Genomic DNA, 25,710 nt, shown 5'->3' with positions numbered 1-25,710 from the left:
ATAGAACAAGCCTGCGGCAGCTCTGGTTGGGATTGCAGCAGCACCCGCCCCCCCCCCCCCATCCACTCTGCAGTGAGACCTTTTCAGCAGCAGACAGTATATGATGAGGTACAAGCGGTGTCTGCTCATGTCCAACCCGAAACACCATGTTTACCTACACCCGACTGCTCAGTTGAAGGTGTGTGTGTGTGTGTGTGAATCTGGACAAATGAGAGGCCTAAGTCAGCGTTTGTTCAACGTTTCCTCAGGTGATGTGCAGCTCTCCTGATGACAACGCTGCCCTGTTGCCCCCCCCCCGCCCCTTCTCTCTCTCCCTCTCCCTCCTAGTGGGAAGGCATGGGGCTGCTTATTGACCTTGAGTTATTTTTAGCACAATGGGGGCGCTGCAAACTGGGAGCAAGGCTTAGAGACACTCCGTGGAGTCTGCAGCTTACCACAGCGCAGTCTGTGTGCAGGCTGCAACCACAGTTGGAGGGGGGGGCTTCTAATAGGGAGAGGCTTTAATGTTCGTCCAGCAGCATGCAAAACCTGCAGCTGATAGCCTAGCAGCCAAGCTACCGGAGTATTGAGTCTGTGCAGGTATTGGGCCTTATTTTTTGTAATTTTGGCTGTCGCCTCGAGCAGTTCCGATAACATTTCACTCACCGCGGTGGTTTGCTAAGATGCTGGGAGCGCAGCTACATTGTCAGTTTACCAGATTGCGCGAAGTGCGCCCGAAAATTTTGTCGCCCCCCCCCCCCCCCCCAAGAAAGGGGCACACCAAGAGCGGTCGATGTGGTTGAAAGGGTCAAAGCCGGACCAGGAAGTCGGAACATGCTTCTCCGTTTGCATACAGGCAAAAAAATACAAAACAGACAAACAAATTTCTCCTGACAACACGGCTGCTTTCGTTTATACTTGTACCAGTCTTGGGTGTAACGTCGATGTGTCCGTTTTGAATCTAACCAATTAGCTTGTTTGCCCCGAAGTTACACCTTTCTTGGTGAAGATATGCAGAGTTACAACTCCTTCTTAAAGGTCCCACATTGTGCTCATCTCCAGCTCTATGTTTTTATTCTGGGGCTCCACTAGAGCAGCTTTGCGTGATTCACAGTTGACAAAAGTCCTTATGTATCTCCTCCTGGCCCTTTCTGCAGCCCCCCCTCGGTCTGAAACAAGCCGTTTGAGACAAACTGAACCACCTCCAAAAACCTGAAGAGTAGTTCCTGAGCAGAGCGCTCCAATAACTTAAGACAGACTGAGCGGGTGGATGAGCGTCTCTGGACTTGCCCTGTACTGTACCACAACCGTACCTCGTTTTAAGGCACAGTTTCTGAATGAGGGCAGTGTTTTGATGCTTTCACAGTATTTTATACAGCACCTAGACCTGCTTTATAATCAAACAAGACATGGAGGTCTCACTTTCTACAATATGGGACCTTTAAAGGTTAACTGTGGAGTCTTTAACCTCTTGTAGCGCTGTGGAACCTTGTTTTGTATGTTTGACTAACCTCAGAATTGGCTTCCAACACACCCTTGTTTCTTGCTTCTTCCTTTTAGATACTACAAAGTTTTGGGCCGAGACTGAGCGGGTAGAACAAAAGATCACTAAATGCGTGCTCATTTCAACACAATTTATTTACATATTCTCCATACACCTAATATTCCATTTGAAGCCATGGCAATTTACTTTCGCATGGCGCTTTCAGTTCATCCCGTCAGCAGTCCTTTTCCTGTACTCGTCATCAGTGCTTTCTCTTTCACCCCACACTCGAGTGTTCAGATTTTTGTTCCAGCACACAGTCTTTACACAGCACGTCCACCTCCGCCCAGTCCGCTATCACTTTCCTCTGAGTGGCCCCCAGGTCTGAGCCTCAGTCGACGGGGCCCTGGAAGATGAGTTTGATGTGGCCCTGCTCCCCTGTCAACCAGGTACCACAGAAGGGGCAGGCAGCGTGGAAGGCATGGGTGCCGTGGGGTAACGGGATCTGGCTCCACCCCACCACTGTCTTTTCTGAGCATACATGGCCGCAGGGGCAGAAAGCGTGAGTGGGCGGCCCGGCATCCAGGTACAATCCCCCCTCACAGCCCAGCCACAGCGGCACATAGGGGCCCACTCGCCGGCACATGGGACACTCCCTCTCCCCGGTGCTGGCTGGTGCTGTGCCCCCGGGGCCGGCGGGACCCTTCTCCTTGCGGTAGCCCCAGTTGTGGTAGCCGTGTACATGGCCGCAGTTGACGTAGACCCAAGGCTGCTTCTTGTCGACAATCTCGCGCTGGGCCAGACTGGGGAAGGCCAGGGTGTTGAAGCCCACGGGACACTGGGGCCGAGCGGCGTTCAGCTCCTGGCGAAGGGACTCCAGCTGTTTGAGGGTGGGGGTGTGGCGCAGTCCGGCGGGGGTCCTCCACAGCAGGGTAGCCCCACATAGATCAATCAGAGAACCGTCCTGGAGGGTGTTTGACTCATTTTCAACCTCAAGAGGAGAAGAGAGGATGGAAATGTAGCAGGGGAAAGAGAAGAAGAGAGGGTACGTCAGTATTCATCACTTTCAATTTCATTAGCAAGGTGTGGGGCATACTGGTGGAGTTTGTTGAACTGGGAACAACTCTGCACGGGGCTGGTGCACAGAGAATCTTCTAGCATTCCCCATCTATACCACCACATGATGGCACTGTGCTCAACTAGATATGGTTCAGACTGTGTACACTCATTACATTTACAGATGGAGTCTACAAATAAATGAAGGATAGTATCTTTGGAATGTACAGTATACTCCTTAAAGGTCCCATATTATGCTCATTTCAGATCTATATTTTTATTCTGGGATTTTTTGTTGAATGCAGCAACTGGACAGTTGTGACATCACAACCTTACGGAAGTCCCGATGGCTTGTTTAAAAGGCGCAGTTTCTGAATACGGGCTGTGTTTCATTTCTCCGTGGACCGAGCGTTTTGATGCTTTCCCAGTATTTACACAGCACCCAGACCTGCTTTATAATCCAACGAGACATGGACGTCTCACTTTCTACAACATGGGACCTTTAAAGACAGAGGGTAGTTTTGTTTCCAGCAACTTTTATGCAAATGTATTACGTTTCTGAAAAAAAAATAACGCTTTGTGTTTCCATCAACTACCTTTACATGAATACACACTGATACGTCAACAGCTTTTCATGGCATTTTAAGTTGGAATGGAATGGAATGGAATGCATGCCCAGTGCTTCAGCCACTATAGAAAGTGTTGGGGAGGGGTGACATGCAAGGCTCTCTGGTTAGACTGGGTGGATTTTTTCTAACAATCCAATACATTTCTAAACAATGAAAGTGGGCCGTGGTCACAGTGGCCATTGACCCCTGGTCGTGAATGGACAGGGTGTTCAACAGACAGAAATCCCACATGTTCTTGGCCATAACTGTCTCCTGTAGCGGGAGGTCAGTGCTGCCACAGGACTGCCGAGAAGCTTTTCTCGTTGCTGACATCGAGGGCATCCACGCGTTCAGTCAACAGTGTGGTTGACAACACCTCGGGTCAAGAGAGGAAACGTCTGGACAAAGTGGTGCGAATTGATTTCAAAAAAGAAAGAAAAAGAAACGACAGGCCGTGAGGTGCGCTGCTGAAATTGACACCGCTAGATGCGTTTTTTTTGTATCCTGTTACTGTACTGCTGTAATGAACCAATTTCCACAGAAATCAATGCAGTCTCGGGTTCTCGGGTCGAATCAAGGTCAGCAACCTCAAACTTTGCGACACAGGACTCATTTTCCCCATCAGCCCCCCCCCCCCCCCCCCCCAATCATCTTACCAGTTTTCCCCTCTGTTGGGCCGAGCGAGTCTCCCTCAAGGCGAAGACGTTTCCGCACACCGAAATCTCCCTCCAGACGCCCGGAGCCGGCTCAGACACGAACTCCCCCGCCGGGTGCATCACCAGCACCCCGTTGGTGGTCAGGCCATCCATCAAGCCGTCTGATGTCCTCCATTTGGCAGCCCGCTCCTGAGAGACCCCCCCCCCCCCCCCCCCGACACACACACACACACACACACACAGCAGACAGACGTAAAGGTTAGGGGGAATGATGGGGAGGCACAGGGGGATGATAGTGGAGGTGGGTTGTCAGAGATGGCCGGCTCGAAAAAGAACAGCCAACGTTGCTTTTCTCTGCTGCTATATTTAGCTCCGTGCAGAAGGACTACTGTACTGACTAATGCACAGAGACGCACCCACGCCTAAGAATAAACCCAAACCCCCGAGAGGAAGAAAGGATGTATTATGAACACAAATTAGCTCTCATGGAAGGAAACTGCAAATGTCTGGCGTGTGTAGCTTCATTAAAAAAAAAAAAAAAAAAAAAGCTTTTAAGAGGGCCAAGGCAACCTGGAGGTCTTTTTCTGTTCTGCGGAGCAATTCTTTGTGGCCGTCGCTGCTCCGGAGGGAAAGAAAAACACACTCGCCGGATGAGTTCAACAACAACGCGTAAAGGCCAAAGGATCAAGGCGTCACTTACAAAGACGAACCCCTCGTTGTTTCGGTTTCGAGCTCGCCGCGCGCTCTCGCCACCTTCAGCCGGGACTAGAAGCCGACCGTTCACTCGATCCTTTTCAGTTTGCTTACGGGCGTGACAGAGGTGCAGGCGATGGCGTGACGGCCGCGGTGCGTTTTTATATTTCCGCGGGGTCCTTAGGTGCGCCTTTCACTTGAAGACTTTTAGATGGAACCACTTGTTGTTGACCCACCATAAACAACACGGCAGTGTTAATGGTACCCTTTCAGTACCCCGAACCTTGAACACGGAGGGGTGTCAGTACACCTGTCCTTTTCACTAACTATCATCATTCAAATCTCAGATGGTACTGCCACTTCAGGTTTAATGAAGAAGGACAGCGATATTTAGTATTACAAAGATTTGTAGCAGGATGCGATGATGACCGCCTGGTCTTGAATGTTAAAAGATTGACGCTTGACCCTCGAGGACAGCAGGCCGGTCATCCACGACCAAACCATCCCCCCACAGGTCTCCTCACACAAATACCTTGGCGTGTTTTATCGGTAGCTTGCTGACATGGAACGCACACGTTGATGGCCCCTGTAGCAGACTGCGACTCGAGAGTTCGGGCGGTCCTGGATACGCAGCATCGCAGCTCGGTTCCGGCGGCCTCCCCGTGCGGTCGAAGTCCGAGCTAGTGCGACTCGCGCCGACCGCATGGAGGAGAATAGGTGTAAGACAGCGTCCCTCCCTGCGGTCTCCCTACCAACAGGCCGTTCTAAGGCAAGCCAGCGAGATATATAATAACCGGCCCATCCCACGTGCTCCACGCCGAGCACCGGCTGCTGCCACCATGGAGGAGGTTTACCAGTACCACGTTGTCCACTGGACAGATTTAAGAACTCTTTTATCCATACTTCAATAACAATTCTAAATGGCGGCAGTATGGAAACCTGCTGTCGCATCCTGGGTCATGCGTTTGGTTCGTTCGGTCGCCGCTTCGCGTTTCCTGTCTTATTTCGTTACTTTACTTCTCCTCTCGTTCCGGACTACTCCCTGATTGGTTTCAACTGGCGACAGGCGGACTCGGCCAGTAGAACCTGAAAGCCACCGCGGAGAAAGGTACTTACAGGGTGTAAATCTATTCGCTGACCATAAATGGTATCGCCAACGGGGTCTGATGTGATGAACATCTTAGGATTGTTGCTTTAAGGTCTCCCCAACCATAATCCTGCATTATTTATCAACGGCACAATAACAGTCTTATTTGCAACACATCCATCATGCAGTTCAGAGGTGAACCGCAGAGCCTGATGTTTAATAAAAGGACAATATTTGTTTCATATATCAGTTTAAATGTAGTCCCGACGGCTGGGGGAGTTATACAAGCCTGCGTGTGTGTGTGTGTGTGTGTGTGTGTGTGTGTGTGTGTGTGTGTGTTGAGCGCTGGTTGCTGACGTTATCTCCCTGACTGCTGGCCTAGTTGTCGGGGGTCCTGATGAATCTTGCATGGGATGAAGTCATGCCGTCATGACAAAGGGCTATTATTGGTTCGCACGGCTTTGTGCATCTAGATGTCACGTTTTTAGACCGCTGCCCCCCCCCCCCCCCACCCCCCCACCCCCACCCCCGGCAGCTTCTGCTGCGGTTTGGAAGCGTTCACATCTTCAAAATATGTTGGAGAATCTCGTAACTGAGGAAGGGACAATAAAAGCAAAATAACTGCTAGCTGGTTTGTTCATTGTGTGTGAGTGTGTGTGTGTGTGTGTGTGTGTGGGGGGGGGGTGCGCGTGCTACGTGTGGTGTGCTGCCTTAATGAACATAAGCAGGGTCACGTTTGGCTTATTACAAATTCATCCAAATTCTTCATTTTTGTAGGGTTTATTTTTTGTCGTGTTCGGCTTTTCCGACCGGTAATTATACAAATTTGTCTTTTCGAAAGGAAATCTATGGTTTCATACAATTTGGGTTTTTTTTTTTTTCTTCGTAGTTTTGACCACCGGTTATGATGACACTGGGAGCGGGGCCACATCTCTTCTTTAAAAATAATGTCCGACGGGACGAGACACGAGCAGGCGGGTCGTGAACAAGCCGACAGTTCAGCCAAACGTCGCCTGTTTGTGCAACCAAACCCGCCCCCCCCCCCCCCCCCGTCCCCCCGTGGTGACTAATATCTTACTTATAAGTTATCTGTCTATGAAGCGTGAAGATGTGATATATACATACGTGCTGATATATTACGTGTTATATGTGTAGTATGTTCGCTGACCGGCTGTATGACCATGTATCTCTAACAGTAACACAGCACCAGAAGCACTGGAGCCAAATCACTTTCGTAACACACATGACTAACCACCAGCAGCATTCAGACACACACACACACACACACACACACACACACACACACACTGCACCTCCCTCTCCCATGCTTCCTCCAGCCAGGTCACATGCACTGACACCCATCCTTACAGCTATGATGTCACCCGTGGGTGGGAACAGCCATGTCCCTGCTGTTGCTCTCACCATGGTTGCCACGGTTACCAGTCCCTGTGTATTTTTTTTTATTGATTTTTTTTTTTTTTTTTTTTTTTACAAGGAGAAGCCTGGAGCCATCCAGGGGGAGGGGAGGGGAGGGGGGGTGGGGGGGCACTCACCCCCAGGAAGATGTTCTTGGAGGAGTCGAAGCCAGCGGCGTAGATGCGGGCGGTGTAGGGGGCGCTGCGCTCGCACATGATGCGGCAGGCGTAGCGGGAGATGGTGCTCTGGGCCGACTGGCCTCCGCCTCCGCCGCCGCCGCCGCCGCCACCGCCCTCCCCTGCCGCGCCCCCGCCCTGACCGCCGCCACTGCCCGCCGTGTCCGTCACCACAAAGTCGATCATGCTCTCCGTGGACCGGCCAATCTGAGAAAAGCAAGACGAGAGGGATCGACATCATGAAGCACACGTTTGAAACTACACCCTCAAAATGAACTCGAGTGTCCTCAATCATCCGACAGAATCAGTTCAGTTTCACATTGGAGCTACTTCAATTCTTTTTTTTTTTTAGGGCTGTTTGAGATCATTTTGCGTGGCTGAGTGCGGCGACTGTAGAGTTGTGACATCACAACCTTACAGGAAGTCCCGACGGCTCGTTTTAAAGGCGCAGTTTATGAAACAAATAACAGTTTGTGTCTCCTTCGACTACCGTCACATGAATACACTGATACGTCGCGGCCTTTCGCGGCCCCCTGCACTTGGCGGGCTTGCTGTGCCTGGAGCAGATGACCTGCTGGCGGTGGGGGTGGGGGCTCAACGCCACGAGCAGGAATCTCCGGGGGCCGACAAAGTGAACCAAAGCTCGGTTAGACGCCGCTTGAGGAAAGTAAGGAAGAATAGTTTTGCAATGTCGGTGGACTGACCCTCTTAACACAGCAGGCAGAGAGACAGGCAGACAGGCAGACAGACAGGCAGACAGACAGACATGGATAGACTGAAGTCGAGCCCCGTTGATGCTGCTGGAGCCACGGCTTTGTATGGATCTCCTTGATGATGAGAGAAGGTGGTTGGGAAACAACTTTGAGCTGCTGAGAGCAGAAGGCTCTGACTCATCTCCTTTTTGTATACTTCGTCTCCTCCAGTCTTCTGTCTTCCCTCCCCCCCGCCCCCCCCTGTTTTTCTCGCCGCTGCTGTTGTGTGTTATCCGAGTCCACGGGGCCGACGGGTTCGATTACCGCTTGACTAAATGTTCAAATGTTGAACGGCATCTTTGCTCCGGCAGGTTTGGGACGTGCGCCTCTTGGCTTTCTTTCCGAGGGGGGGGGGGGGGGCGGGACGATGTCAAGCGCAGACGTGGTTAGCCGCGCTCGGCCTGGAAGAAACCGTTAGCCTACGAGCATGTTAGCCTGTGAGCTGTGTTATCTAAAAAAAGAATAAAAAAAAAAGACAAACGGAGGCCTTTTTCAAAAGGGTTTGGCTTCACAAATAGCTTTTGTTTAAACCAATTAGGAACTTTTGAGCCTGTACCTATGTCCAAAACGCGAGCTGTACCTTCTTTTATTTTTTCCCCGAAAGCTAAGAAAGTATTTGTTAGCTCTGGAAAGCAAGCACAGTCGTCATCATCTAACCGGCTTACGATATTGGCAGAAAACAACAAAATATTGGTGGAGTTTGGTGTCCCCCCCCCCCCCCCTACGTACGGTTGTTATGCTAAGCTAAGCTAACAACCACTGGCTAATAAATACATTTCCCCCAAAAATGTCAAACTATTGTTTTAAAGTCTCGAGCAACTCAAAGTCAAAGCGCTGCGTCATCTTGAGAGTAACCAATGAGCATGCGTCGTGGATATTGCTACTTTAAGGTAGATTTCCCAATGGAATTAGGTCGGCGACAGCGGCAGCTACTTTTAATTCAGGCTGGGGGTTTTTTTTTTGTTGTTTTTTTTTAAAGGCTTGCGATGTGGGTGGAAGACACTAGACGTGCCCAGTACCAAATCAGAAGACAATACAGCTATCTACTATGACAATATGAAAGGCCCCCGTTTCAATGGTTGATATCCCCACAGTTCAGTTACTGTTCGTCAAGGGGGGCATTGAAAAATGGGTCTGGGAGGGTTAAATATATGTGTTTTTTCAATCTAAATATTTTGACTCGCTGGAGTTCTGTGGATTCCATTAGAAAGTGCCTGCAAGATGCTTTTGCAGAACTCTCTAAATGCATAGCATCCGACTGGGTCAGAAAGAGGACCCCCGCACCTCACTGCCGTACAGATTCGAATAATGCGACCCAGATTCGAAGTGGAATTTGAACGTGAATCGGGGCCTTTTGCAGGATGTCTCTGCCGTTCCTGTTCACCTGGAGGTCAGAGTCGGATCATAGATCACGTTCTGTGGGACGCTTTGTCCAAATGAGTGAACGTCGCCCCCGGCGCTGTGCCGTGATGGATTATTCGATTAGCCGCCAACTATTTTGACGTTCGATGAATCGTTTGCCGGTTCCGGCTTCTTAAATGTGAGGATTTGCTGCATTTCTTCGCCGTTGACGACAGCAAATGAAGAGCCTTTTTGCGGTTTTGGGCTGTCGGTTGGACAAAAAGAAGCAGTTTGAAGGCGTCACTTTGGGCTCTGGGAAAGTGTGACATTTTATAGACTAAGCTCGAAGCTTCGTTGCAGCTCTAGTCGTGTGTGGGACCTCCATGTAACCATACTTAACTTTTCCAGTTTGAGATGACATCAATTGAATCGATGACAGACCAAGTCATCAAACTACCCCGCCGCACGCTTGCGTTATCGGTTATAAATGAGTTTCCCTCTCTTGTGAGCCCCGGTGAAAGGCGCTTGGTTTGAAGGTGCGGCCCTCGTGGTGCTTCTTAATGACGTTTCCTACATTTTCACAGTCAACGTGCCTCTTTTGACTTCCACTGTCGTCCTCCTTTTTTTTTTTTTTTTCTACAGAAGGTCACGCAGCTAAAATGTTGAGCTGGCATGGCACACGTGCTTGTGTGTGTGTGTGTGTGTGTGTGTGTGTGTGCATACACTGACCTGAAACATGTCTGTGTTGGTGTCATGGGTGTACTCCACAATGACAGAGTGGCTCCGTGACAGTGTGTAGGAGATGCTGTGCTGGCTTTTGTTGCTGAGTGCCTGCCAATGGAAAAGACATTATCCAGGTCACATGGCAAGGTGAGCTGAAGGTCTGAGCCCGCAGGACAATCTGCCCCGAGGACATTTCCTGTTCTTGATGAACAACCCTGGCTCTAATTTAAAATGACTGATATGATTTCGTCAGCCAATGTATTATAGATGATCTCTCTTCATTATAATAAGGTACTGCGTGACGGCTTCCTGCAATATGAAAGTGATCATTCAGAGCATAATATACATTATATTCACAATATATACATACATATATACATCAATGCTAACAAGGCTAACAATGACAACGCTAACATGCTGCAGTTTAGCAGGTAATGGTGGCATTTTCCCCCACCTTAGTTCAGTAGGCTAGCCACTCTTTCTGTTTTAGTGCCAATTAGCAATTGTCAGCACGCTGAGGCTGACGGGAACGCCAGCAGTTTTGGCGGGTGTTGATTACAGCTCATCCCGAGAGGGGGGGCATGAACGCATGTACCAAATTTCAAGGCGATCCGTCCAATAGCTGAGGAGGCATTTCACTCAGTCGGAGGACAACCGGTAGGGTCCATCCTCTGAGGACCATGAATGTCCAAGAATATAGAATCTGGTTTCTTTCTACCTGGGTCGGGGGGGGGAAACACTCGACAGCCCCTTGATTACATCATTTTTTAGGTAAGTCGTTCAAACTGATCAGTGGTGTGACTCCTCACCTTTGACACCAGAGGGGTTGAGACATTGTGGATAACGTCAGGCTTGACCCCGTTGGCTTTCGGCCTCTTGTAGAGGGCCAGGCGACTTCTCCTGCGACCCTTGTCCCCATTGGCCAGCGACCCATTGTGCCTGTGAAGCACAAGAATAAAAGGTACTTCATCGAAATAATGACCAATTGGCAATATAGCCATTGATGGACGTGTTGTTGGGTGCTGTTATTCAACACTACACCTGTCATGGTGGTGACAAACGATGACTCATTACTGATGATTCATACGCGTCTAAAATCTCAATTTACTTGTCACACTATGAAATGAACTCTTAGTATTTACTATTTTGCAATGATGAAGGACACAGACAAAGTTGTGACATACGGGTTTAATGATATTAAATACAATATTGCTCATTATACAAATTGTACTGAACTCATTCGCTATCTGTGAGGCGCTCGCATCATCCAAGTCAAAAGTTTAACCCCCACACATTGAAAAGAACCGATAGTACCATATCTTTGAAACTAAGTTTTGGCTCTTCCTATTATTATACCTGAGCTGGTCTCCAGCACGCCCAAATGCCTGTAAATAGTCCGGTGCCTGGGTTAGGGTTAGGGGTAGTATTTTTAAATGTCCTATACTTTATTATTTTATCATAATCAAAGACATAACATAATCTGCAAGTAGGCCTGTTTTAAAAGAAAAACATGGTAGCCCACCTAAATAGGTTACTAGTGTGGCGTTTTATTGGAACTCCATTGCAGGTGACATCCGGTTTGAGCTATTTGAGGCAAATAAAAATCGTTTCGGTCTACACCCAGATGTAGTGAGAGTCTATTGTCAACTAGCCATGTGCTTAATTTGGGACATTTCTTCAACATTTTCTATGCCGAAGACACATTTTGACCTCGATAACGAGGTAGAATCGTCGGCATACAGGAAAAAGATCCCAGTCATCTGCAGATTTCATATCATTTATATAAATTAAAAAGAGTAAGGGTCCCAAGATTGATCCGCGGAACCCCACGTGTGACGGGGCCTGGATGTGATAAGGTGCCATTTATATCTACACCCCCGAATGCGATTAAGTAGATAAGATTTAAACCAACTAACTAATGGGGTATCACATCCGATAGCCTCCAATTCATTGCATCAAATGCCTCCTGACCGCGGTGTTTACGACCCATCGACCATATTTAACCCGCTTAGTCCAGTATTACCGGCCATGATGATTCCATATCGTGCTGCCTTTTGTAATGACCAACCTTCTCTGGCCACAGAGAAGTAATGATCGCCACCCTTCTGTCATCACGCTGACAGTGAACCAAGCCATTCTAATCATCCGTCAGCGTATGGATCAATAGGTCGACGAGTGGAAGCATATGTCTTGTGTCTCTGTGCCTGGAATAGCACCATAACACGCCTGCGGGAGAGATAGTGTAGCCTTAGAGTATGGTGATTTAGCCACCGATAACCCCGCAGTGGTAAGCAAGAGCTTTTTCTTATGGTCCAAGGTGGGCAACTTACTCTGCATGCCAAGCTGTTGGTTTGCTGGGTCTGGATCCTATTTGACTTGGCTACTCTAACTAACATTTCTAGACTACTTGGGTTTCTCAGTCACTTAAAAGAATAGCTCAGTTAGGATGCTAACGTTAGGGCGTGGGTAGCCTGGCTTAGCATAAATACTGGAAGCGGGGGGTAAATCGCGAGACTCCCTCTGTTGAAAGCTCAAAAACATACCAACACCTCCTGCTTTATGTGCTAGAATAAGCTTCACATTAATATTGACGATGCCACAACTAAGAAACCATGACACCTTTTTTTAAAGGAATATTTTGACATTTTGGGAAATACTCGTATTTACCTTCGTGCCAAAAGATTGATACTGCTTTCATATCTGTACAGCAAATATAAAACTACAGCCAGGAGCTGGTTAGCTTAGCTTAGCTTAGCATAAAGACTGGAAACAGCTTGCCTCGCTGTGTCTACAGGTAACCAAATCCACAAACTCCAGAGTTCACTAATTAACAAGTTATATCTGGTTTGTTTAATCTGTTAAAAAAGAAATCTGTGCATTCACCATGAGGTTCCCAGGCAGCCAGACTCCATAAAGGCACTGCTTCTGGCCAAGAAATAGTCCTGCACAGAACCTCTGTAAAACCACAGTTTTTACTCCAATTTGCTTTTGCAAAGGTAAAAAAAAAATGGATGTAACTTGTTATTTAACTTTTTTTAAATGTGTATTTATCCCTTCCGATTTAGGATTTTCAGGCCTAATGTTCATTGCTACTGACACCATGCAACACGATCTCAACTTTGCATCTGCCCCCCTGCAGGTCTGTGTAGTCCACATGGCCTGACCACAGGTTTCGCTTTGTTAACTAGCCATTGGTTGTAAACAGGAAGTACTTTGCAGGTAGTTGGCTCAGCCTTTAATCAGTGAGAAACCAAATATAATGCTCAGTTCAAATTCACAATACTTCCCTACTCCCTCGTGGTAACCGCTAAACCGTTCTCATTCTCAAACGAAGTGGACCCATGAAGACCAGACTACGGAACCTCGACGAGGTTGTGGACAGTGTGCACATGGGACATATAGGGACCTTACCCAACCCAATCAGACTGACTATAACTCAGACCAAGCTCAACTTGGATTGTGGGTTGGTGTCTCAGAAACTAGGAACCAAAATGGAGACACCAGGACCCCTTTTTTTTTCTTTCTTTTTTTTTTTTTTTTAAATTTACAGCACTTAAATGAGAACGCAGCCCACGCCACACAATCCTGGGTCGGGTCTCAGACTAGGAACCAGAGTGGACCAGTGAAGACATGCATGCACATCACAAGCTCACGCTCAGCCACAGGCAAGACATATCAAGGCAGAATGCGCTTCAGTGTCTCACCCCAAGACGATGAGCTCGCCGTACTTGACGGGCTCCTTGTCCTCAGGGAAGACTCCGTCGTGGGGTTGCGAGCTTGAGCCCAGAGGAGGCGAGGGCTGGCTCTTGTTGCAGGACGGGCGCAGCTCCAGAGATGGGGGGGGACACAGCGCCTCTGAGCTGCCCTCCAAAACCATGCCCACCGGCCACAACTGGGGCTCGCTGCTGGGGAGGGGAGGTTTGGGGGTTTGGAGAGAGAGCGAGGAAAATCTTTTGTTACTGAAACTTCAAATATGACAGAATAACAGCAGGGCTTTATAACCTCACACAGAGAGACATTCCACATGGTCAGTGTGTGTGTGTGTGTGTGTGTGTGTGACACGCTAGCTAGCTACAGTTAGCATGGTAAATCTATACAGCAGTCAAAATTTGCACAAACAACGGCAGCTAAAAAACGAGCTTTGCATTCTGTCTGAACACAAGATCACCAAACGGAGAGAGTTGGAAAAGGTGCTGGTTCACAGATGATCGACATCTGTTGGTTCATTCATGCTTTCCACCGTCACCGGCTCGTTCATCAGCTGTTTGGCTACTAGCCCACTAATAGCGTCCAATCGTTCGTACAGCGCGGCCGCCTCATGCCAACATCCTCCTTTTTTATGTGCTATATTTTGACATTGTAGATTTAACTGTGAGTCTTTAAGGGGGGGGGCGGGGGTTAGTTCTGTGCTCAGATTCTTTGAGAGCCTAAAAGAGCAGAGCCTTTTCCGTTAAGTCCCGCCGTATAACCATTTGCTATAAATAGTCCGTTCCTTGACTGAAGTACCTCCGACTGAAATATGTTTAATAATAAATGGGGGGGGGGGGGGGGGGTTGGCTGGCTGGTGACTTGGAGTTTATATAGAAACACGTGGAAAATCATGTGTCAAAGATAGCAAAAGTATCCATTACAGCATTATAAACATCCGCATGCACGCGTATGCAAACAGATCAGATATCAAACTTTATTTAATATATTCACAAGTGAAGCTCAGACCAGTCTCGTATATAAAAATCCCATCCCAATCAGCTTGTCAATGCTGTCAAACACATCATGGCCACGCCCCTTTTTGGAGGTTTCGATAGACGTCGACGCAATTCGACGCGCTTTTGGATGTTTGTGTGTATTCATTTCGTTGCGAAGCCTTGAGTTGCGTTTGCCGCTCAGTGGCACCGCACAACCGAGGCATTCTGACTATTGTTCGCTACCCGCTGTAGCTGTCAGTATCCGACTGCTATCTAGCTAGCGTGTAGCTAGCTAATGGAGGCAGCAATTGATTTCATATGGCGTTTGGGTCACAATGATAGGAGTCATTGTCTCAAAGGATCAAATGCTGATATTTGCCATGCTGATATATTGGCCCATGCATGTTAACCCCCCCCCCCCACACACACACACACACACACCCCAAATAGCCAACAAATCTAATTCAGGAGTAATTGGCTTGAACGTGTGCTGTTACAGCAGTGCAGGACGTGTGACCAGCTTCAGCCTTCGTGACGTCGGCTCTTCTGGAAATTGTCATCCCCTTTATGCGACCGAAGTGCTTTCTGTTTGCTGATCCAGGGCCTTTGCAAGAACAGCCGGCCCGCTCTGTAATCGGATTGGACGGGCACAAGCGATCCAGCAAAGGCAGATGAACCGATAGCCGCGCCCACGGGCCGCGTCAACGCTCCGGTGCACGTGTGGCGCCCTGCCATTCCGCCCGCGCTGACGAATTACGCTTTGCGACCGCCGCCGAAGAAGAGAAGCACGTCCCCTTCTCAGGCTCTTACAGTTAACAACCAGATAACCATCAATTGACAAACTGTCGTATCCGAGATTCTTAACGAAGCCCAGAGGGGGGGGGGGGGGGGGGGGGCAGCAGCCACCAAACAGAGAGGTGGAGCAGGTCCACTATCACTGCCTTTTCTTTTCTAGAGCTGTAGTCCAACGGCATTTCAGAGCTTTTCCATTGGCATTAAAACACATTGGACGTACAGAAATCCATATCACACCGACACGAAACGTCAATGACGAGCATTTAATTAACTGGCGAGAGAGCAAACACGAATATTATGCTTTGAAAAAAAAAAAAAAAAAAAAAAAAAAGCAAAGAAAAAAAGAGTGGGATCACTTCTACCACATACGGCGTGAGTCACTGTGTGAATATTTTGACACTCGTTTTACACAAGTCAAACAAAGCTCAATCCCCGTCTCTGCACGCAGGTTCTAAGCCAGTTCTTAATGCTCAAGCCTATTATTAATCAAAAGTGGGCGAGACCACCTACACGGTGGAAAGCGAGCAGTGCAAAAGCATGACAAAGCCCCGCAAGCTTTGTTCTCCCTTTGAGCAGATTAGATAATCACCCCGGGAGTGTGAAACGTAATAATACTGAAAAAATACTAGTTTGGACGCTTTTCCTCTTCCTTTCCTGTGAGATTGTTCTGCGTCAGCATTAACGGATAAGGACTACAACGAGCCGATGAGCGAACTGCAAAGTCATTATTAGGCGTGATTGACGAGACCCGATGAGGAGAATGCCCCCCCCCCCCCCCTAAAGGGGGACTTCCTCTTGGCGGCAGAATGCCTTGTTGATTGTGGGGAACCTCCAGGGCCTGACCCTCTAGGTCCTGACGAAGGACATTTTCTTTGGTCTCTTCCCAACACCACTGCGATTTGGTCTGTGTGGAGAGAATTAGGAAATCGCCGTCCCGACTCCCCCCCCCCCCCCCCCAAATTTTAAAATCTGTATGCCCTGTATGGTGACGTGAGGCCAGGGGGGGTCGCTGTGGATGGGAAAGTGGACCCCAAGGTATAATTATATGTCAAAAAGGTCAGAGCCTGCGCATGGGGAGGAGTTCCCAAGGTGCTTTGTCTGTGTATCCAATCCAAACCTAGCTTAGCATTTTGCTGCCACTGAAGGCCTCTTTTAAGGTATTCTTTCAACCAATTGCTTTCAACCGAAATGGGAATTTTACAGTGGAGCTTGGGAACCAGCGGCTAGGAATACGCTTATTGGTTGATTCAGCCCCCCCCCCGTAAATGCTACACAATTGGTCAAGTGGCGGTCCGTCAATGTTTTTCAAGGTAAAGATGATTTGTTGGCTTTAAAAGAGAAAAAACAGAAATGATTAACCTGTCTGATCATGTGAGAGGTTAATAAATAGTTCACAATATATTACACATATTTTGCAAATGTGCCCCCCCCCCCATCCCCTTTTGTGTTTTTCTTAGTCTCTGCGCTGTAAATGATCCAACTGAGCAGAATCACCATGAGATTATCCATAAAAGCAAAAGAGGCATGACTGCCATGGGTGGATGAGTGGACGTAGACGAGGAGGAGGAGGAGGAGGAGGAGTGGGAGGTGGGAGTTGAACGAGGAGGAATAGGAGGAGTTGGGGGGGGTTTGAAGGGCAAGGAGAGGTGAAGAAAAGAAATGAAAGGAGGGGCAGATGTATGATGCTGTTGGTCTCCTGGGGGAAAAAAACAAAAACACACACACACACCGAAGCTTGAGCGTATGTGTGTGTGGATGTTGAAGAGAGGAGGGAAATGAGGAAGAGGAGAGCGAGGCGGAGGGTATGTGTGTGTGTGTGTGTGTGTGTGTGTGTGTGTGTGTGTCAGCGAGCGCATGCGTGGAAGTTGCGGGCTCTGGCAGGGTGATGGATTGCCTGTTCTGTGCCACGCATTTTCTAATCAACCCACAGCCACATCCTGGGGGTGGAGAGAGAGAGAGAGAGAGAGAGAGAGGAGTGAAACAAAGAGAAGCTGTCTGACAAAGGAAGACAAAGGAAGGAGAGAATAATAAAGAGAAACAGATAAAGGGAATGCAGTCCATAGGGTGCAGAGTGGAGTGGCTGGAGGGTCCGCGGTAGGACCGGCCGCTGCTGCTGCTGTGTTACACAACACAACACAGCACAGCACACCGCAAATAACACCGCCCCCCCCCCGCCCCCGCCCCCTCGTGAACCATGCAGATCCAAGCAAGGACCAAAACCCCACGCACTGTATCACAGCGCTACGACACAGCCCCCCCCCCATCACAATGTCAATGTCTGTCAGCTGGTGGGATCTCATGGATTGCCATACATTTTTTTTGTGTACACACGGTACCTGCTAAGCACAAGCATGACAACCCCGTCGTTGTGAGCATGCTTGCGCGCTTGCACGTTAGCTTTCGGCTCAAGGCACTGCAGCGCCCCCCGGGGAGGGTGGACGTGGACTCTTGGCCAGATGGCTACGGGGAAACCTGAAAGTTTTTTTTTTTGGTTTATACCCGCCCAGCACCAAACAACCAGACAGACGAAGTTCGTAAACCAGCCGGTGAACACAGTGGAGCAGCGCGTTACTCGTATTGGCCCGGGTTACTCCAAGTGAATGCTCATTGGCCAGTTGCTCCGTGACTGCCGGACGTGGAAACGTGGAAAGCGCACATCCGCTTCAACAATGTGAGGGCGACCGTTCGTTTGGTCCGTCGGGCCGACATTTTCAGGAATTTGACATCTTCCTGGCGGCACGTCGTGCGCATGCTATCATGCCGTCACTGGGTTTTGCCTACTGCAGGGGAAGTGTGTGTGTGTGTGTGTGTGTGTGTGTGTGTGTGGGAGAGAGAGAGAGAGAGAGAGGGGAAAGAAAGACGAAAAGCGAGACAGAAAGGGAGAGTCAAATGTGTCTCTCCCAGAAACAAATGAACAGAGAGCTAAATATACTCCCAACTGACAAATGAACTCTGCGGTGAATTATGGCCTCGCGACAAAAAACCCATCGCACTCTTTTTCTCCTCTTCAACCTGTTTTAAATAAAGACTCCCCCCCCCACTTCCCTCCGCACATGCTCTCTTTGCCGCCGGTACGTCACACAGAGAGAGTCTGATTAAATCGGATTTACAAACGCATCATTTCTTTTCTTTTCTCTCCATCCGACGGTGTGAACGGCGCACGGATTGGCTGGTGCGTGTTGTCATGTTTGAAAGCACGGCCGAGCCAGAGAGCACGTCTGCTGCACATTACATAACACCTCATACTGTACAAATCCTACAAGCCAATGTTATGAAAGGGTACGTTACCCCCCCCCACGACCAAAGCCAGCCTCCACTCCTTCCATTTCTGTCACTCTTCTGTTTCTGCCTGCATTCAGCTCCATTAAATGTCATACTTTTTTTTCTCCCCCCCCCCCCTTAAAAATCTACATTTTTCTATATTTTTAAGGGTTTCGCTTTATTTGTTCTGTTTTTTAAAATGAAGTCTAACGTGGTTCCAGACCAGTTTTTCAACAGTTCGAGGTCTGGTGTCGACCAATCAGAGCTTCATTGCTATCAATTGCTAGTCCTCCAGCATTCGACTTCTGTAAAGTTCTGTCAACTGCTGTAACAGAGGCCGATATATATCCCGACTTTTTAGTCCCTAACGTGGGTCAAGCCCCCAAACAATGGAATTTCCCATAATGCAACTCGATGTGGTCTTTTATTGGACCCTCCTTGCCGGGTAAATGTCCATTCTTTGACACCAACTAGACTACAAGACGAAGAGTCCGCAGCCATGCTAGCGGCTCTGTGAAGCTGTGCTCTTGAGCTAAATGCTAACGCCGGCGGCAGTTTAGCGGGTCTAACGTTTTACTCACTTTTGCCATCTTAGTTTAGCGTGTTAGCGCGCTACCATTAGCTAATTAGGCTGACGGAACGTCACTAGTATTGGTCATGAAACCAAAGTATGAGACAAAATGCAGATATTACTATTAACGATTGCGATTGTTTACATTCGGATGTAGCCAGCAGCATCCTAGTTAGCCACTTAGGTAGGGTTATGCATCGCGCTTCAAACTCTCTCTTTGTTGAAACGCAAAACGCAAGTCAACGTTGAGTCCTTGTCTGAACCCGAAACCACGATCTTTTTCCCGAAACCCAACCCGAGTCGTTTTGGCTGCCTGACCAAACTGCGTGCGAGAGTTTCACAAATCCAGTGTCACCATCAGGACACGACCCACGCCATGATGTACGTAATCAAACTGCATATCAACCTCATGCCAGCCTCACTGTTACCATGCTTGTTGCTGTGCGACATTTGAATTTGTAATTAAGATAACTGGGAATGAGTCTGCTTTTTTTTTTTTTTCCAACTCTGTGATTCCAAAACATAAGGCGCGATTAACCGACAAGCAATGGTGCCCCCACCGCCAAATCCCCCAAATGTCCTGTGGGAGTGCTGTTGGGTGCCTTAACAAAACCACGGAGCAAACCTTAAATATTAACCTTAACATAAGCGCGTTTTGTTTTATGACATTATCGAAGCTTCATTTGAACTTGGGAACCTTATTTGTTTGTAGTTTCGTCCGTCATTACATTAGTTATGATACCACTGTACCCACCAACGGCTAGAATCCGGGAACACGGCGACACCAATACAACAAATACGTCTGATTGGGCCAAAAAACCTTAAGTGTTTCTTACAATCCGTCACTGCACAGGAAAGCTGTGCACGCCGAGCCTGACCCCCCCCCCCCCAAATGTCACTGAGCAAGACGCTGAACCCTAAGTTGCTCCCGATTGGAGGCTTGCAGGTGTGAATGTCTTTTATCCAGCTACAGGTCGCAGGTTAATACCAGGTGGGAATGGGCTCTACGGTATATCAGATCTTCAGCAGGAGGCTACGATGACGCGTCCTCATTCACATCTACGTCCAACTACTGGGCTGACAATCTTAGCACTCTGACGAACGTCTCCACCCTTGGCTTCAGCTTGAATTGGGTTGAAACTTGAAGCTCAAAGAACCAACTTCAGAAGGTTTTTTTTGTTTGTTTTGTTTTGGGTTTTTTTTTATTGTTTTTTTTTTTTCACCAGCAGCTCAAAATATATATTTTTTTGTGTTATTTTAAATCTCCCCTTCCTGTTATTGCAGGCTCACCTCCTCTCAGTTTGACCCCTCGGGCTTCATAAGTGCCTGACAGGTGGGCTGCTGCTGTGTTACCTCATCTCTCTGCCACACACACACACACACACACACACACACACACACACACACACACAAGCTGCGGTTTTGGAGGCTGTGATCACCACGTATTCATCTAACAAAGCTTAATACATCTTTTTATGTAATCACTTATGTGTACTTATTGTAGTTCTGGAATCAGATTCGTCCCATATTGGGCACCTGGTTATGTTGTATCTGTCTCTACGTGTCTTTAACCATTCCTCGACAGTGGTCTTACTTAATGGAAGCTCACACTTCTTGTTTCCTCTGTTGCAAAATTGCTCCGGGAACAGCTTTATCACAATGGTCAAAAGAGCGTATCGGTTATATACTGTTTCTACTACTCTCTAGTTCATTTGAAGTATACTCAGGCCTTAATGCTACTAGTTTTGTAACCACTAGGAGCATTAAGGCCTGAATATACTTCAAATGAACTAGAGAGTAGTAGAAACGGTATAGTTCATTTGAAGTATATTCAGGCCTTAATGCTCCTAGTGGTTAGAAAACCAGCAGCATAAAGGCCTGAGTATACTTCAAATGAACTAGAGAGTAGTAGAAACGGTATAGCTCATTTGAAGTATATTAAGGCCAGAGTATACTTCAAATGAACCGTACCGTCTCTCCTACTTTCTAGTTCATTTGGAGTATACTAGGTCCTTAATGCCACTAGTTTTGTAACCACTAGGCCAACTGCTACTATTAATACCAGCGATGCTGTTCCTATAATTGATGCTATTACTACTACTGCTGCTAATGAACTGTTCATTTGCTGAATTGCCACCAATGCTACGAGTACTGCTACAACCAGGACCTCTGCTGCTTGTACCAAGTGCTACTACTCCTGTCGTTACTATCACTGAGGTTAATTGCTACTGCTGCTCTCAGCACTGGTACTGTTCAGTGGTATTACTAGTACCTCCACTATGCTATTACTGATGCTAATGCTATAGGCCTTATAACTACTACTGCTACTGCAACAGCTACTGCTACTACAACAGATGGTATTAGTGACCTACTGTTGTTGCCACTAAAATAGTAATCCTAGTAACAGTAGTAATTCTGCTGCTACTAGTATCCCTGTATACTGCTAATACTACACTATACTACACTAATAGCACTGCTGAAAGCGGTAGTCATACTATTCTAAAACAGCCTTTTAAGGGGAGTTGAGGGCCATTTAAAGATCCCATATTATGCTCATTTCACCTCCATATTCTTATTCTGTCATTTCAGTCGTGGCTGAGTGCGGCGACTGTATGGTTGTGACATCACAACCTTACTGAAGTCCTGACGGCTCATTTAAAGGCGCAGTTTCTGATTACGGGCTGTGCGCGTTTCTTCCGTGGACTGAGCGTTTTGATCCTTTCCCAGTATTTATACAGCACCCAGAGCTGCTTTATAATCGAACAAGACATGGAGGTCTCACTCTCTACAATATAGGACCTTTTAAAGGTACCCTGTTGAGTCTTTTAAAAGTTTTTATGAGCAAGTTGCTTTTTCCTGATTGGCTGATGGTTTTGCACCATTCCACTGATCGATAGTTGGTGATGGAAATGCTCCAAGAACCACCAACAAGGGAGGAAAAAGAAGATTGCTACCTAGCAAACTATGGCTGTAAAAAAAACAAAAAAGGTGGTGAGGTTCAGAAGTAACAACAAAAACATCCACACTGCCTGTTTTGTGAGGAACCTCAAGAACACACACAGCATGTTGAAACTGCTTTTGTTGACAACCAGGTACCTTTTAAAAGGTTAGCCCGGCAGATTTAGGCTAAAAATAGTGAGCACAAGTGGAGAAGAGTCAAGCCAGCAGACGCAGCAATATCCAGCTCAAGTTTGGTAACGTTAGCTAACATTAGCCACCATAAGCTACCGCTCATATCAGACCAAGTAAGACCGTAGCAGCAAAAAGAAATTGGAGTAAGCGTTGGATTAAACAAGGGCGTGTTTTTATTGTGAATTAATACAACTTTTTTTCATTTGTAAGAGGCTCTTTAATCCAACATCTGTACATGCCTTTAAGTGAAACTGTTATTCCCCCGCTCACGCACAAAAATGTGACAACCTCACGCCAAATTGGAAGATTCTAAATAATCCCGATCCACCCCCCAAAACAGAATAAATCACATGAGACTTTCACCTCGATCTCTCCATTAGATATGGAGGAATTAAACCGCATCATGTCCAAATTACATATTTCTGGCCTCGCACAGCAGCATCAGCCTCACAAATAATCTATATTTGAGGCCCACATGCCCGGAAACTGTGACTGATGACTCATTACTCAGCAAAACTGGGACAATTGTTGGGTCATGACTGGCATCAAAAGCCCTGCTACTTACTTTTTTGTATATGTGAGCCATTTTGAGCGTCCTTTTCCCCCTGACCATCCCACCAAAAAAACAACAACAACCCCCCAACTCCCCCCCCCCCTCCCCACACAGCATCCTGGAACCATCTAGAAGCAGGGAAACATTACGCGGAAGTGTTGATGCGCCAGAAAAGGCTTCACTTCTTGCTCCGGGATGATTCTAACATGGCCTCTATCTCCTCTTGTTATTCCTGCTCTGTCTGTGCGGATTGCAGCAGATTGCGTTTTCCACAGGGGTCTGTGTGTGTGTGTGTGTGTGTGTGTGTGTGTGTGTGTGTGTGGATGGATGCGTACTTCTTCTTCTACTCTCTATTTAAAGGCATGATGATGTAGTAGCCTGGTCGGATGTGGGCATAAACAGACCTCACTTGAAATTGGGGGAGGGGGTGAGGGGGGGGGGTGAGGTGAGAAATCATCATTAATATTTCTACCTTTTTTTTTCTTATGACAATTAAATATAATATAATATTTTAAAAAAAATTTTTGGAAGTGCATGCAGGCTGGGTTTGTACACAGGGGATTCCACCGCACAGACAACACACACACACACACACACACACCCTCCTTACGCACAAACACACACAGCAGCAGCAGCAGCAGCAGTGATGTAGAGGTAAATAACCAAAAGGCTCACGGCCGCTATTGAGAGCAAAACCCCGCTAGGGCAAAAAAAAATAAAATAAAAAATAAAAAAAAACCCCAAACAAAACAAACTCCCATTAAAGCCCCATTTTGCATCCCTACCAACCAACCAACCAACAGTTTGGCATCACTTACCGACCAGTTCACACCGGCTTGAATAAAGGCGACCAAGTCAACAATCCGCAAATTAAAAAAAAAAAAAAAAAAAAAAGAAGAAGAAGAAGAAGAAGAAGAAGAAAAAAAAAAGAGGTGACTTTAACCTCCCATCACTTCCCCGGAGGAGCAGCAAAGCAGACCGCAGGCCAGCTGGCGCCCACCCGCCATCTGCTCTGCTGTGGACGGAGCCGCTGCAATAAAGACAGGTGATGGTGAGAGATCAGATAAACACAGGCCCGTACCCGCTGATGTTTGCCAATGGAGGTCCGGGACCGGCTCTTGGATCTGTGCGCAGGCCTGATTCCTCCTTTCTTGGGTGTGTGTGTGTGTGTGTGTGTGCGTGCGTGTGTGTTTGTCTCTCTCTCTCTCTCTCTCTCTCTGTGCGGGTTCTGTCAGTCCCCGCACTGCCTGGGAAGCGTGAAGACGGAGAATAGGAGTGATGAGGAGGAGGAGGAGGAGGAGGAAGAAGAAGAAGAAGAGGAGGAGGAGGAGGAAGCGCAGGGTATCAGGAGCGGTAGCATCGCCTCTCCTGCCGTTGACGTTACACCGGAGACTGAGACACGTTCATTCCTCCCGGATATAACAGCAGACAGCCCGATGTCACGCCTACGTCTCTCTCTCTCTCTCTCTCTCTCTCTCTCTCTCTCGATCCTGTCACACGAATATCGTGTTGCCTTAAAGTGATCCTGGTAAATTCGGGTACTTCCAAATCTGGTGCCTTCAAGAGCTCACCTCGGTCTGTGTTAAACGCCACCGAATCACCGAGTCCCCCCCCCCCCCCCCCCCCGACCTTGGGATGGGCTGAAAGATGGGATGCCTTTTTTTAATTTAGAAAAAAAAAATGAAAGGGACATATAAAGCGTACTAATGGCTTTATTATGGGTTAATAAATCATTTACTAACGCTTAGTAAGGATATCAGTTATGAGCCACCGATGGAAACGCCCTTTTGGGTTGCCAGGTTGTGGTTGGTGTTCATCCATGCCCACATTGGGCTTCATAGGCTGCCCGACGTGCTCAGCGTCCGGCGGTTGTATTGGTGAAGTCAGTACTTTCAGGAATCTCCTGTGTGAGCCGGAATCTTGAATTGGCTCCAGGGGTGGCGACGTCGGTCGGTCGGTCCGCCGCTTTGTTCCAGACTGAAATCTCTCCACAGCTATTAGATTGCCGTGAAATATTGTCCAGACATTTATGGTCCCCAGAGGATGAGTCCTCATGATGTTGATGATCCACTTCTCTAGCGCCATCATGAGGTCCCTCTATAGCATGACAATATGTTTTGGATATCCACGGCGCCCTGAGGAAGAATCTGACTGCCACAGAGGTTGAGATTTTTTTTTTTTAGGGGAATGTCTTAACAGCTATTGGATGGATTGCCTTGACATTTGGTTCAGGCATTCATGTTCCCCTCAGGATGAATTTATAATAACTTTACTGATCCCCCAGCGCTATCGCCAGGTCCGCATGTCCATCTCTCATCGCTTCAATGTTGGCTTCTGACCTAATATTTCCAAAACGAATGACACTCCCGTCAGCCTCAGCTGCACTTAGTGTTCAATGCTAATTGGCGCATGTTAGCAAGCTAACACGCTAAACTAAGACGGAGAAGATGGTCGACGTTACACCTGCTTTTGCACTGGCATGCTAGCGTTGTCATCGTGAGCGTGTTAGCATGTTAGCGTCAGCATTTAGGTCAAATCACCCCTGTGCTTGACAGCCTCGCAGAGGAAAACGCGGTGGGCTCCATAAGCAAGGGAGAGGGGAGACTGGGGGGGGGGGGTGCAGTTGTGCAGCAGGAGTTAATAAGATGCTAGTGCCTCTCAGACCAGAACAGGCTTCTTTTCGGCAAGTGGGAGGCTCCTACACATTAAGATTTGTGCACACCGTGTCATTTTTGTAATGCAG

General features: G+C 47.9%; 1 protein-coding gene across 1 annotated transcript; it reads right to left on the bottom strand.

The window, feature by feature from the left end:
- Window positions 1–1,853: 1,853 nt before the first annotated feature.
- On the bottom strand, window positions 1,854–13,871 carry peli3 (pellino E3 ubiquitin protein ligase family member 3). Its single transcript, XM_070929695.1, has 6 exons — window positions 13,675–13,871; window positions 10,780–10,909; window positions 9,977–10,078; window positions 7,116–7,361; window positions 3,783–3,971; window positions 1,854–2,453 (listed from the first exon to the last, which is right to left on the bottom strand). The coding sequence occupies exons 1-6, from the start codon at window positions 13,845–13,847 to the stop codon at window positions 1,854–1,856; spliced, it is 1,440 nt and encodes a 479-aa protein (XP_070785796.1). The 5' UTR covers window positions 13,848–13,871.
- Between the last annotated feature and the right edge of the window lie 11,839 nt (window positions 13,872–25,710).

Source organism: Enoplosus armatus, chromosome 23 (assembly GCF_043641665.1).
Source record: "Enoplosus armatus isolate fEnoArm2 chromosome 23, fEnoArm2.hap1, whole genome shotgun sequence".
In the NCBI taxonomy this organism is placed as follows: Eukaryota; Metazoa; Chordata; class Actinopteri; order Centrarchiformes; family Enoplosidae; genus Enoplosus; species Enoplosus armatus.
Note: the sequence above shows the minus strand (reverse complement) of the source record. Positions and strands in the feature narration are given on the sequence as shown.

Coding starts and splice junctions, on each gene's coding strand:
- peli3 (XM_070929695.1), bottom strand. CDS start 13,847: ATGGTTTTGGAGGGCAGCTCAGAGGCGCTGTGTCCCCCCCCATCTCTG. Junction 10,079..10,779: donor CAACCCCTCTGGTGTCAAAG/GTGAGGAGTCAC, acceptor TTCCATTGGCAG/GCACTCAGCAACAAAAGCCA. Junction 3,972..7,115: donor CCAAGAACATCTTCCTGGGG/GTGAGTGCCCCC, acceptor GGGGTCTCTCAG/GAGCGGGCTGCCAAATGGAG.